General features: G+C 59.5%; 1 protein-coding gene and 1 long non-coding RNA gene across 6 annotated transcripts; one reads left to right on the forward strand and one right to left on the reverse strand.

Moving 5' to 3' along the window:
* Positions 1 to 937: 937 nt before the first annotated feature.
* Positions 938 to 2,850, reverse strand: JUND (JunD proto-oncogene, AP-1 transcription factor subunit). Its single transcript, XM_011279661.3, has one exon. It carries the CDS (start codon positions 2,692 to 2,694, stop codon positions 1,651 to 1,653), a length of 1,044 nt encoding a protein of 347 aa, XP_011277963.2. The 5' UTR covers positions 2,695 to 2,850; the 3' UTR covers positions 938 to 1,650.
* A 405-nt stretch (positions 2,851 to 3,255) lies between these two features.
* On the forward strand, positions 3,256 to 7,865 carry LOC109494887. Of its 5 annotated transcripts, none has more exons than XR_006591461.1 (4): positions 3,256 to 5,265; positions 5,919 to 6,253; positions 6,581 to 6,771; positions 7,109 to 7,574. It is a non-coding gene; the product is annotated as an uncharacterized LOC109494887 (long non-coding RNA). The 5 variants fall into 5 exon arrangements; XR_006591464.1 differs by having other exon boundaries at positions 3,258 to 3,733; XR_006591462.1 differs by lacking the exon at positions 3,256 to 5,265 and adding an exon at positions 7,606 to 7,865 and having other exon boundaries at positions 5,272 to 6,253; positions 7,109 to 7,479.
* The last annotated feature ends 5,800 nt before the right edge of the window (positions 7,866 to 13,665 follow it).

The raw sequence follows: 13,665 nt of genomic DNA on the forward strand, positions 1-13,665 counted from the left end.
GGTATACAGCTGGCGCTCAACACACGACCACCAGCTTGACTTGCCCTGTGCCTAGGTCCCTCCAGGCCCCAAGTGAAGCAGAAGCCCCAAACCCAGGGTCTTTTGCCCACACAACAGCACGGGCCAGAGCAGGCAGGGGAAGAAGGCGGCCTGGCAGTCAAGGCTCTGGAGGTGAGGTCCGCATGTCCCTGCAGTCTCCCGAAAACTTCAGGCTGTGTGACCTCAAGTTACTCAATCTCTCTTAACATTAGTTTCCTCAAAATGGGAGAGTAGGATGTTGGGAAGGGAGAGGTCTTCAGGGAGTACTTGGAAAATCCTGACTCCAAGTCAATGCCCTTAAAGGACGATGGCACAGAATGTAGCTCTAACTCCAGTCCCGGAGGCAGACTGCCCGTCAGACCCCACCTGGGCCACTTTTCTTCTGGTCCTGAGATAGCATCTCCATCCACGGGACAACGATGAGGTTACACTGAGCACCACCTGTAGCCAAGCACCACTCTGTGAACAAAGTGTTCATCCTCCAACTTTGTGGGACAATGTTACAACTGTTCTGCCCATTTTACAGACGCGGTTAACAGAGGCCCAGAGGTTCAAGTTTCTGCCTTTTCCTGCCTGCCGGTCCTGGGCTGTCCTCTTTCCATCTTGGTGTCTCTTCCCCCAAGGAGACAACCGTGGGCCCATTAGTTCCAAAAGCTTGTTGGAGATCCCAGTGTCCCCCACCTAACCTGGACATGAGTCGGCCCCAAGCCTAGGCGCGCCTAGATGGCGCTCGCTGCGCGCCAGATGTGCAAGGCCCCTCCCGGACGCCGGCTCTCCTCCGAAGTAGGGGCGGAGGGAGGAGGGGAAGGAGGCAAGGAGGGGGAAGGGGAGCGTGCGGGCCAGGCCCAGCCCAGCCCGACAGGCCCCGGCGGGGGAAGAAGGAGGCAGAGAGCCGAGCTGGCGTAACGAGACTTTACTGAAAACAGAAAACCGGGCGAACCAAGGATTACAAACCGGAATGTGGACTCGTAGCAAAACAAAACAACAGAACAAAAAGGGCGGGAGGAGGGGTGTCGGAAAGACGGAAGGGGGGGGGGAGCAAGAGCGAGGAAAGGGAAGGGAGTTTTTTTTTTTTTCTTCTTCCCATTTCTTTAAAAAACCAACACAAGAAAAAAACACACACACACAACCGTTTGTTCCCGAGTAGAAACATAAATAGGGCAGAATCGAACACTCTGTTCTTCTCTCTTCCAAAGGCAAAAAAAAAAAAAAAAAAAAAAAAAGTAAAAGGAAAGGCAGGGCTTGAGGCTGCGCCCCCTCGGAGCCCCCTTCGGCAGCGGTGTGTACAACGGGGCGGCCGGGGCGCGCGGGTTTGTGCAACACTGGGTGGCCGCGCTCGGGGAACAGAGGCAGCGCGAGGGCGGGGGGGGGTCATGCGCTTGCCCCCGGGAGTAGGGGGTCCAGCTTGTCGAGTCTGAGGCGCCCTCTCCGAGTCCTGGGCACCCTCGGGGGGTCCTCAGGGACCGCGCCCTCTCGGAATCCTGGCACCCTCGGGGTGGGGGGGGTGTCCCCGGGGCCGCGCCCTCTCCGAGTCCGGGGCGCCCACGCCCCCCCCCCCACGCAAGCCCGCCTCCCGGGGAGGGGGGCCGCGCATGCGCCCCGCGCGCGGGCTCAGTACGCGGACACCTGGTGCTGGGGCAGCAGCTGGCAGCCGCTGTTGACGTGGCTGAGGACCTTCTGCTTGAGCTGCGCCACCTGCTCGCGCAGCAGGCTCGCCGTGGACGCCAGCTCCGTGTTCTGGCTCTTGAGCGTCTTGACTTTCTCCTCGAGGCGCGAGATGCGCTCCAGCTTGCGCTTGCGGCACTTAGAGGCAGCGATGCGGTTGCGCAGCCGCTTGCGCTCCGCCTTAATGCGCTCCTGCGTGTCCATGTCGATGGGCGACAACGGCGGGCTCTCGCCGAAGCTTGGCACGTCGGGCACCGTCTGCGGCTCATCCTTGAGCGCCGTCAGGCGGGGCGGCCCCAGCGCGCCTGGGGGCGGCGGCGGAGGGAAGGGCACAGGCTCGGCGGCGAAGGCGACTGTCGCAGCACCCCCTGAACCTCCGGTGCCGCCCGCATAGCTGCTCAGGTTCGCGTAGACGGGCGCCTCGGGCGTGGCTGCCGCCGGGGCCAGTTCGCCAGGAGGCGCGGCGCCCGCAGCCGTGCCCGAGGGTCCTCCCGCGGCCGCGGCAGCGGAGGCCGCGCCCGCGCCCAGCTGGTTCTGCTTGTGCAAGTCCTCCAGGGCCTTGACGAAGCCCTCAGCAAACTCCTGCTCCTCGCTGGCCGCCACCTTGGGGTAGAGGAACTGAGTGCTCGTCGGTGTGGTGGTGACCAGCCCGTTGGACTGGATGATTAGGCGCTCGAGCTCCGGCGAGGCGAGCTTGAGCAGCCCCAGGTCGGGCGAGGCAAGCAGGCCGTCGGGGGGCGCCGCGCCTGGGGCGCCGTCGGTGCGCAGGGGGGCCGGGGGCGGCGCGGCGGCAGGCTTGAGCGCCGCCGCCACCTGCTCGCTCAGGCTCAGCGTCAGCGCGTCTTTCTTCATCATGCTGCCAGTCGCCGCCGTCGGGGGCGCCCCGGGGAACAGGCGACCCGGGGACGCGAAGCTACCACCGCCACCACTGCTACTGACGCCGCCGCCCAGGCCGCTCAGCGCCTCATCGCCGTAGAAGGGTGTTTCCATCCTCCGCCTCCCCCGCCGCGCCGGCCCGGGGGGGGGGGAGTGGCCGCGGCCGCCCGGGGGGCCTGCGCCCCCCCGTCCGCTCGGCCCTACGCCCGCCCCGGCCGAGGCCGCTGCGCCCGGCCCTCCGCTGGCGGCGGCTCCTACGCCGCGCAGTTCGCGCGCCCTCTTATAGCCTCGGCCCAGCGCGATGAGCTCACTGCCCCCGCTCGCCATTGGGCGTGGGTGACGTCGCTCATTTGCATGGTGGGGTGGGGCCAAGTCATTGACGCCCCCCTAGCTGCCGTTGCCCCGGTGACGCGCGGTAAACCGCACAACAGCGCGCTGCCTTGTGGGTTGACGTCATGGGGGCGGACCCCGAGCCCGGACCCGGTTACCCCGCCCCGGGAGCGCAGTGTACAACCAATGCCCCCAGCGCTGCCTCCCGCCAAGGCACGTCCCGGGTGGCGTGATGAGCCCGGCCACCAGCCGCCTGCCCGCCCCAAGGCCCCGCCCCGCATCCGCGCGTGGGGCCCCGGCGGGGAGGGGGAGGGGGCGGGAGCGGGGGCGGTGCCGGCCTCCGGGGACCGGTGGGGGGGGGATGGGGCCCGGATGGATAAATAACTCCCTGGCGCCCTCCGCTCCACTACGCCTACAAGTGCCTTCCTTACCGCTCCTCTATTCTGGCTCTGTACGGGCTGGGGGCAGAAGGCCTTAGGGAGCTGTACCCGGTGGCTTCCTGGGCGTGTTGGCCAGATCTGCCTGTTTCACCCCCACCCCAAATCTCCAGTGATGTGTTTGCCCCAGAAAGACGAGGGAAGGGAGAGGAGAACTGTTGGAAGCTGCTAAAAGCGCTTTGATCTTGATACTTTTCACTGAGGAGTCTAAAAGTACGGAGTCCAACTTCCTGACTTTACAGACTGAGAAACTGGGGCTTACTAAATTGTGACCAGGCCTGATCTCTTATTCACCTGGTAGAACCCGAGCCTCCTGGGCCTCCTGCTCCTGGGCAGCCGCCTACAATTTTACCCTGCATCTGCCAGGGCCTGCTGTGGGTCCTGAGGTGAGGGTGATGGACTATAGCCCCTCCCCACTCGCCCCGTTTCCTCAGCGGCTCTCCCTTCCGGAATGTTAAGGCAGGAGCCCATCTGGTCATTGTTACCTGCTTATTATTATTTTGTTATTGTCAGTGCTCAACGGGCCTCCTAAAAGACTGGCTGGGGATGGGGTATGAGGGTGTGGGGAGAGGGCAACCTCTCCAACACTCCCTAGGGATTGTTGGGACATCTAGGTCTGGCTGACAGCTCCTGCACACAACCCCTCAGGTAGACTGTGAAGGCTCCAAGGACCCTTCTTCCACGGACTCCCTCTGACCTTTCACTTTCACCTTCTCTGAGCCTTGGCCTCTCAGCTCATAGCTGCCTCAGGGCCTTTGCATGTACTATGCCCTTTGCCCGTGCTCCCTTCCCCACTGCAAATCCTAATGTCCTCAGAGAGGCCACTCCCACTCACTGTATTTCCATTATATCCTTGGAAGCATTCAGAATGACAGGGTGGACCATAAATTTCCGGAGGGCGAGGACCTTTATCTATCCCGAACCTGTTGGTCACCAACATCCAATACAGCACCTGGCTCAGTGTTGAAGGAGCATGCTGCCTGGCCCAGTTGCTGTGGCAGTCTCTGGCCTCAGTTTGTCTGACTCACCTGTGGGCATGAACATTCCCAGTCCCCAACCCTCGTCTCCTACCTCCCTACCTCATCTGGCCCTGCCCCTGATTGGGCTCTGGAGCAAGAAGGCCATGAAGGAAACTGTCACCAGGAGCAGGAGGCCTGCCCTGGTGGGCAGTGGCCCAGGGGTGTGAGTGTGTCTATATCCACACAAATGTCTGTTTGTGCCTGTGTTGTGTTCGTGTATGGGTCAGTGTACTCAGGTGTGTTCACACACAAGGGCAGGTGTCTATGTGCCAGTGTGGGTTCATGCACATAGATCTGTGTGCCTGTATGTATACACATATATGTATACTTGTGTATACGTATGTGTCCGTTTGTGTGTTTCTAGGCACATAGGTCTCTGTGCCCTCCAGACCTGTCCTCTCAGGTCCCAGCCTGGGCAAAGGGACCCTTGATGAGAGGGGATCCTGTCCCCAGCCTGTTGCTAGCCTTGCCCTGGGACCCTGCTCTGGGCCTGTGCAATGGGGCTAGATTGGAGGAGATGGGGCCATGTTTCTCTCCAAGGCAGGACATGAGTGGGTGGCCTAGATAGCCTCCACCCTGACCTTGGGCCTTGACCTTAATAAGTGGGTGAATGGTCTGGTGAAATATGGGCAGAACCTACCTGAGCTGAAAAACTGACCAGCAAACAGGCCTTGGGAAATGGAGGCACAGGGAACCCAAGGCAATTCACCTCTCTGAGTCTCAGTTTCCTCCTCATGAAAATGGAGTGAAAAATCTCACCTCCCTTGTAGAGTATTGTGATTTTTGTTTCTTTTTTCTTTTCTTTTTTTTTAATTCAGTAAACTCTACCCCCTTCATGGGGCTAGAACTCACGACCCTGAGATCAAGAGTCCGCATGCTCTACTGACTGAGCCAACCAGGTGCCTCAAAAAATATTGTGGTTTTTATTGGATTTAGAGGAATAGAGCTCATAAGTGCTTTCTATAATTGTTTTATGTTATTATTATAAGGCTAGCCTTAACTGTGTATGGTTGTTTGGTCTGGAGCTCCTTCAGCCGGAAGTGCCCTTCTATCCAACAGGCAAATTGCTACTCCTGCCTCAAAACCCACTGTCTCCTCCTCCAAGAAGTCTTCCCTATCCACACCCTCAAGGAGTCCCCTAAGCCACCCCCCACTGTCTGGCTGAGCCCGTCCACCATCTGTATTGGGCTCTGTCTGCCCCAGATGGGGCAGGGGAGGGTCCTGTAAGCTCGGTAAGGCAGGACCTGTCTTGGCCTCTAAGTATGGGGAGCTGCCCTGGGCAGACTCTGCCAGCCCCACTTTTCAAGGAGTTGAAAAACTGGCTCCTTCAGTCTCCTCTGCTGTGCACCTGCTGTTCCCTCTGACCCAACACCTTTTCCTACCCTCTCCTTTCTCCTAGCCAGAAAGCCCTCTGGGACACCCTAATACTGCTCTTCCATTGGGACCAATCCTATCCCCACCTCATCAAGCAGTTCAATAGGAGGCCTGAATCCATCAACCAGCCACATGCAGTGAACTAGGGGTAACTCCTATTCTCTCATTCATTCGACAGATACTGACTGAGCACCTACTGTGAGCCAAGCGATGGGGACACACACGAGTGACACAAACACCCTCACCCCGCACCCGGTCTGAAAGAGGAACCTGTCAAACGCGGCTTCAAGGAGGCTGAAGGGTGCCCCCTCCATGGACGGGGGTATGTTTTAGAGTTGGGTGATCTGGGAGGGGCACCCTGGGAAGTAATGCTGAACGAAGGAGAAGCTGGAGCAAATCTTGAGCTAATTTGAAGGCCCAACATCCCAGACTGTGGGAACAGCAAAAGCAAACGCCCTGGGGCAGAAACCAGCTGGCCACATTGACGGAGAGAGGCAGGTGGCGCTGGATTGGGTGAGCCAGGGGAAGCCAGAGGGAGAGAAGGAAAGCAAGGGTGCAGGGCTTCTACAGAACCCGGTGGTATTTGTCCCAAGAGTAGTGGAAGTGGCTGTATTAGTTGGGATTGAGGGAGAAGTCGGTAACAGGGCTCAGCCTGGACTCTGCATTTTCGCCCTTCCTCTCCCAGCCCCTCCAGGAGTCTCAGGACATTATCTCACTTCCCAGATCAGCGTCCAGGGAGGGTGCGGGACCCACCCGGTCGAAAGAATCCCCAACCCCTACCCCCACCCACCCATCCCCGTTTGGAACGGAAGCTGAAACTAACCCCCACCCCTCTCCCAGCCACGGCTCTAATCTCTGCCGCTCTGGCGCCTTTCTCGAGAGCGAAGAGTTTACCCTTCTTGTTTAAAGCGACCTGCAACTCGGTTTAATGTTTAGTCTTTATTTGAAGACCCAGAGAGCTAAAATCTACTCGATGAAACGGAAAGCCCCAAAGAAAGAGAAAGAAGGAGTTAATCAGGAAGCAGAAAGGGGTGAGGCGGAGGGGACCTCTTCATGGGGAGGTACGCGGGGAATGTCCCGCGGCGCTCGGGACACCGCGGGGCTGGGTAGAGTTTATGGGGAACGTCCTCCGACACTTAGGACCCACCGGCTGGTGGGGGCGGGGCTTGCGATCGCAGTCCCCGGGTGACGGGACCCCGCTAGGGGGCCGGGGGAGGGGCGCCGGCCTTGGGCCGGGGGCGCGTCGGCCCCGGCGCATTCCTGAGGATCAGGTTACCGGCCAAGGCGGCGGCCCCTCCCCTCCCTTCCAGCCTGGCTTCCGCCCTCGCCAGGGGCAGGAACCACAGTCACCTCCCCCGTCCTGTGCAGGTGCTTGGCCTGCCGCAGGGAGGGGATCCACACCCTGTCCTCTGGGCCGGCACTGGCGCTCTCCAGTCTCACAAGACCATTTTACAGACGAGGAAACCGACGCGTCCTCAGCGCCTTTTCGGCACTGGTAGAACCAGACTGATAGAGCTTGCTTTACGACCCGTGGCCCAGTTGACTCCACCGAGGGTGCACTGTCCACAGCCTCTCGTAGGCAGGCCGGGAAGAGCGGCTCAGTCTAAGCCCAGTGTTCATTGATTGTCCTGGGTGAGCCCAGAAGGGCGCCGGCTCAAGGAGAGAACCACGCCTCACAACACCTTCCCTACCAGATGCCTGCGCTCATCCAGGGAACTCTGCTGTATACCCAGGCCCAGGTTAGGCCCTTTCACAGGCAGACTTTAAGAAACCAGAAGGTTTGGGGGTCAGAGGGTGGTGAGTCGGACTTCACTAAAGCCACTTCAGAAGCTGATTTGTTTTGATTTTGTTTTTCTTTTGGCCAGCCTCAAGCACCATCAATCACCCCTTCCACCACCCACTCTTGAGCACCTACTGTGCGTCCGGGCTCTGTGTGCTGGGGGAGGGTTTTCCATCATCCCTCATCACCTCCTAAGCTGATCCTCGAATAGAAGACAGGACAGAACCACCATAATGAAGAAGTATGCTTTAGGCTGATGTCACTCTTTCTCCTTCAGGTCGACCCCTTTTTCTGTTTTTACTTGGGTAAATATATTTCAAAAGGGAAACTTCATGTCACCACCAAGAATGGAAAACGAGTTTCTCTTCCATAAATAGAAGGAAAGTGAAAACCGACGAAATGAGAGCAAAACCCAGGCATTCCCTCCTCAAGGACGCGCTGGGCCAGGCCCAGAGTGGGAATGTCCAGATATCCAGAAAGCACTAAAGGCAGAGAATCCCCAAGCCAAGCCAAGAAGAGTACAGGAGGGGCCACAAGGGTAGTTTTATTCCCTAGCGGCCCAGCACACAGTAGATGGTCAGTGATGTGCTAAGCCTTGGCAGTGAGCACCTACTACGTGTGGGGGTTGCCTGCATCCAACAGCAGCCTTCCAATGCCTGTGAGTTACTGACCCGTTTCCAGGTACAAGTGAAGGTGATGGCAGGTAGCAGCCCTTTGGGGGTGGGACCCCACTGGGGCCTCTCTGGGGAGACTTCAGGTTGGCTCAGTTAAGTGGAAGCTTCCGCCTAAAGACTTTGGGGCTGTCCCCACCCACAGTCCTGTGGCCCCTGACGTCCTTCTGTGCTGAGTTATGGGCCCCCTTCCCAGGCTGCCCAGGGACTGGGGAGGGAAGCAATGTGTGAATCAATGAATGAGTGCGAATAAGTAAATGAGTGAGCCAGTGGATGATGTAACGGATGGTTTGGTGAAGTAATGAATGGATGAATGAATGAACGAATGACCGGATGCACCCATGCTGCCAAGATGGGATACCCACTCCCCACGTTTTTCCGTGATACCTTCCCACCAGCACTGCAAGGAGGGCCACCTGTCCACATTTTTCAGATGGATAAACTGAGGCTCGGAGCAAACCATGGCTCCACATGTTGGAGGGCAGATTGGAATACAGGTGACCTCGTTCACCGCGAGCTGCAGGCAGAGGGGCTGGAGCTCAGGGGGCCTGGCTGGGGCAGAGGAAAGTTGGAACTGGACCTCAAGCCTGCGGGGCCTAGAGGGCCGGCACCTGATCGTCGCCCAGTAAAGGAGCGGGGCCCCGGCAGAGGAGTACATTGAATGGGGGCCAGGCCAGACGAAGGGAGAGAGCGGGGAGCGGTGGGGGCGGGGCCGCCGGAGTGGGGAGGAGCAGGCAGTCTCAGTCGCTTAGGAAGGGGCCCCAAGGAAGGAGCACGATTGGGGGGCGCCCCGACACGCGAGACACACAAACGCCAGCCCTGCGTCTCCCGAGGGTGGGGGCACAACCCCCCCCCCCCATCGGAACCTGAGGCCGCCACCGTAAACTCCCTCGCCTGCCCGCCTCCCCCTTTTCTTCGCCACCGCCTCTCCTCTGGAGGAAGTGGTGAGGGTGCGGGGGAGGGCCCCCCATTCTCACTTCCCCTGAGGCAGGGCGGGGACTGCAGGTCAGGGTCCCCTCCCCCGCTGCGAGGATGGATGGGGGGGGTGCCCACAGGGGTGGGGGCGGGGAGCCGCAAGAGCTGGGGCTCGGCCAGCGCGGGGCGGCCCCTCGCTGGGTGACCTGAGCTCCCTGGGTTTGAATGGTTCTCATCTGAAAAATGGGGGGAAGAAACTCAACCTTGGAACAATGGATTGCTGGGTGAGAGGCCCCGCCCCAGGCCCGGGGAGACCGAGCCGGACAAGGACACTCCCAGGCCCGGAGGGGTCAGGGCCGGGCCGGAGGGAGAGATGTCGCCGTAAACACGGACTTGGACCCGGGCGGGAGGCGCATTCCAGGCGGAGGGAAGGGCGCAAAGGCCTGGAGGCTGGTGGGGACCTCCCGCCTCGCCGGGCGGCTGGGCCTGCCCAAGACCTGCCCCTCGTCGGTCCCCCCAGCCCGGCCCCTCCTCTGGCGGGGGTGGAGGAGGGATCTGGAGGGCCTCCGCGCGGCCAGCCGACGCCGCACAGTTCACCCCGCGCCGCGGCCGGACCCAGTGGCGAGGGGGGCGGGTGGCGTCAGCGCCGACGTCAAGGCGAGGCGGAGCCGCGTAGACTCGGGCCCGGCGCCCGCGCCCCACGCAGAGCTGGAAGTCGTGGGTGTGGTGGCAGGCAGGGGTTCGCCTTCCAGCTGTCCCGACGTTGGGGACCGGAGGGGGAAACTGAGGCCCGGCGAGGCGCGTGGCCTAGCTGAGACTGAAGCTGGGCCCCAGGGCTCCAGGGCCCCGTCTCGCAGCCCCAGCCCTTCCTGTGTCCCACACCGTCACCCTCTCCCAGTCGTTCGCTCGCGCTGGCCCGCACCGCGACAGCCCCCAGGGTCACTCGGCTGCGGCGACCGACGAACTGGGGTTTTGTGTGTTGTTTGCTTTCCGGCAGGTAGACAGGTCCCTACGAAACCGCCCGATGAAGCGTCACCGCAGACCCGTGGGCCTCAGTTTCCTCAACCGGACAAAGGAGGAAAGCTGACATTTAACCGCGGGCTCACAGCTCCTGCCTTCGGGAAGGGCGGGGGAGACAATCTAGAGGCGAGAGATACAAGTGGGGGGACACCAGCGAGGCCGAATTCGAATCCACGGCTGGCTCCCGGTCCCCCTTTTGTCCCCTATGCCTCCGCCCACTCTCGTCCCACTCCCTCGGTTTCTAACCCTCTCCCCTCTCCTCTCATCCCCCTCCCCTCCCCCCACAGGCCCCGCTCCGCTCCGAGCCCCGCCGGGCCGCTAATTAAATGCAGAACTGGGGGGAGGGGGCGGCTCGCTGTTAACCCCTTCCCGCCGGGCCCAGGAGGGCTTCCCTTGGCTGAGGAGGGGAAGCGGGAACGCTGCTCAGCCCCCCTCCGCTCCTGGCTTAAGGCCCCAGGACAAGCCCATTTGACGGACGGGTAAATCGAGGCTAAGGGGCCAGCCCCGAAGCTCTAGGCAAGACCCGATTATTAATCAGGGCCTCCAGATAGGAGGGCCAGGGCCTAGAAATAGCCGAGAGAAAAGGGAGATAGGGGGAGAAAGGCAGAAGGAGATGGAAGGAGAGAGAGCCGGGAGGGAGGGAGGAAAAGTCTGTTGGAGCCAGACAGAAACAGCCAGAGACCCAGAGAGAGTGAGACAAATGAGTTAAGAAGAGACACCAGCTGGAGAAGGCTAGAGACAGCAGGAAGAGGAAGAGAGAAACACTCAAGTATTTTCTATGGGATTCTCCGTCCTTGGCTGGGGACTAGAACGAACTATTGAGGAAGGAAAGGTGGCCCTTGAAATATCTACAAGGAAAACAGAGTAACTATCCCAGGCTGGCACGGTTGGGACTGGGGGGGGGGGGGGACGCAGTGGCCCTGAGAACCATCAGTATGTGTGGTGATAGGGGACTCCTAGGCCACCTCAGGAGCTGGAGGCCCACAGGGCAAGCCCCCCCTCACTGGCTCCGGGCCCTGGGCTGGCTTGCCCACTATTCGCTGACCTCTGACGGGGCCTTGTTGCCTGAACTGAGGGTCAACCCTGACCAGGGAGCTGTAGGTCACCTCACCTCCCCACCCTGTCCTTAGAGCTCTGGGTCAGGTAGACAGGACCCAGACACAGCCATTCCACTGCCTGGGACCCCTGTCCCTCAGCACGATGACTACTGCCACTGTGGAGCTGGGTAAACGAGAGATTTGAGAGGGGCCCAACATTCTTGGGGTGCGAGCCACTGAAAAAAATGGGTAATAATACGTCAAGCAGTGACCGGAGCTATGAAGAGATCCCAGGGGGATGTGCAGAGGATCAGTGACATCTGTGGACCAAGGGGGCACCATGAGGGGGACCGGGGAAGGCCGGACTCCTGAAAGCTGGAATAGCACAGGCAAAGGTCCTGAGGTAGGAATGCATGATGTGCTGGAGGAGAATCTAGAAGCAGGCCTAGAGTAGGGTGAGGAGAGGGGAGACAGGGTAGGGGGATCACAGGGACACCCAGGTCACCAGCAGTTCACAGGGACACCCAGGTCACCAGCAGTTCATTGGAGTTTTTGCCAGCCCAGGAGGAGCCTGTGACAACCCTCCCTGCCTCAGTCTCCCCACCAGTGCTAATGTTTCAGAGGATGCAGAGGAGTCTGGGGGGAATAGGCGCTGCCCAGAGCCACAGGGACCTGTCTTCTGTCCTCTGCAGGTGCCACCCTGGCCTCCTCTCACCCTCTGTGGCTCCCTGCTCTGGCTTATCTTCCTGTTACCACCTAGCTCTGCCCCTCCTGTGGTCCAGCCTCCCATAAGGAGACATTCCCTGACCCCCTCCCAGGCAGAGCAAAGAGACCCTTCCTCGGCTGGGGCTGGCTCTCCAACCGCCCTCAGCCCTCTCACCCTTTGGCTACAAGCTCTGCAAGAAAGGAGGAGGCTCAGGAGACTGGGTTAAGGGAAACAGGGGAAGGTGAACAGTGTGGTCCTTGAGCCTGCATAAAAATAGCTGCCCCCTCTGCGCCTGCCCCCTTCAAGGAGGCATGACGGTGGCTGCAGTGATGGGGGATGTGCCAGGAGGAGCATCCGGCAGGGCCCACGTTGCCATGGCGACGCTGACTCAGAGGCAGAGGCAGGTAGCAGCATCTAGTACCCGCCAGCCCGCCCCTGGGCTCATGGCACCCTGCCCAACCCCCACCCTCCAGCCTCCACTCTGGGGGACCTCTTTTGAAGCTGAAGAAGGGTGGGTGAGACCCCAGCATGGCTGGATGAAGTTCTCCACTCACCCCTACCCAATCACCTGCTGGAAGGTAGGAGACGCTATTTTATCACACTAGCCTGGGTACCACATCTTCCTCCTTCAAGACACTCATCTCCCCATCCATCTGTTTATATGTCCATCCATCCATCCATCCATCCACCCACCCACTCATCTGTCCATCCCTCTATTTACCCATCCACCCAATATTTATGGAGCCCCTACTATGCGCCCACATTGTTCTCAGCACAGGGCAGTCATCCTCTGCTCCAGCATTCAAGGTATCAGAGAAGGATCTGGGCTGGGGCGATGCAGGTGACGATGATGAGGCCTCTGTGGCTTCTTGGGCCAAGGCCTTGAGAAGTTGAGGCCCCTTCTCTCCCTCCTGCTCCCAGTCTGTCTCCTCTACCACTATCTGTTTCAGACTCTATCTCCCCATCCCAGAGTACAGCCCAGACCCTTCCCCAATCCCACCACCTCCAGGCTCCCACCCCTAGACCATGTATCCCCTTTCCTCTCTTCCCTCATTTATTCACTCCAGCCACATGAGCCTCTGTGTTTTTCCTCCAACACGCCAGCTTATTCCCACCTCAGGGCCTTTGCACATGTTTTTCTCCCTGCCTGGAAAACCCTTAAGGTCTTTACCTGGCATTTATCTTGTTTATTTCTTGGCTTCCTTATTATCTGTCTCTACGCCCATCTCCAGAGTATAAAGACTTAAGAGAGAGTCTGGTTCCTTTGGTGTCCTGTCTGCCTATCTCTGCCTTCATTTTGCCCGCTGTGAAATGGACAGATGGGAATGGTGTTCACAAGTAAGACTTTATAGAGGGGGTTGGGAGTAGGAATTAAGTCCTTAGAACTGTGCCTGGCACAGAGTAAGTGCTCAACTAACATTTCCTTAAAAATAGTCCAGGGCGGGGGGGGGGGGGGCGCCCTGGGTGGCTCAGTTGGTTAAGTTCCCTACTTCAGCTCAGGTCATGATCTCACACTCCGTGAGTTCGAGCCCTGCGTCGGGCTCTGTGCTGACAGCTCAGAGCCTGGAGCGTGCTTCGGATTCTGTGTCTCCCTCTCTGTCTGCCCCTCCCCCACTCACGCTCTGTCTCTCTCTCTCTCTCTCTCTCTCTCTCTCTCTCTCAAAAATAAACATTAAAAATTTTTTAAAACATAGTCCAAATGTCCATGAGCTGCTGAAAGATAAACAATATATGATCCAGCTATACAATGGAATACGACTCAGCCATAAAAAGGAATGAAGCCCTGATACAGTTAC

Source organism: Felis catus, chromosome A2 (assembly GCF_018350175.1).
Source record: "Felis catus isolate Fca126 chromosome A2, F.catus_Fca126_mat1.0, whole genome shotgun sequence".
In the NCBI taxonomy this organism is placed as follows: Eukaryota; Metazoa; Chordata; class Mammalia; order Carnivora; family Felidae; genus Felis; species Felis catus.

Coding starts and splice junctions, on each gene's coding strand:
- JUND (XM_011279661.3), bottom strand. CDS start 2,694: ATGGAAACACCCTTCTACGGCGATGAGGCGCTGAGCGGCCTGGGCGGC.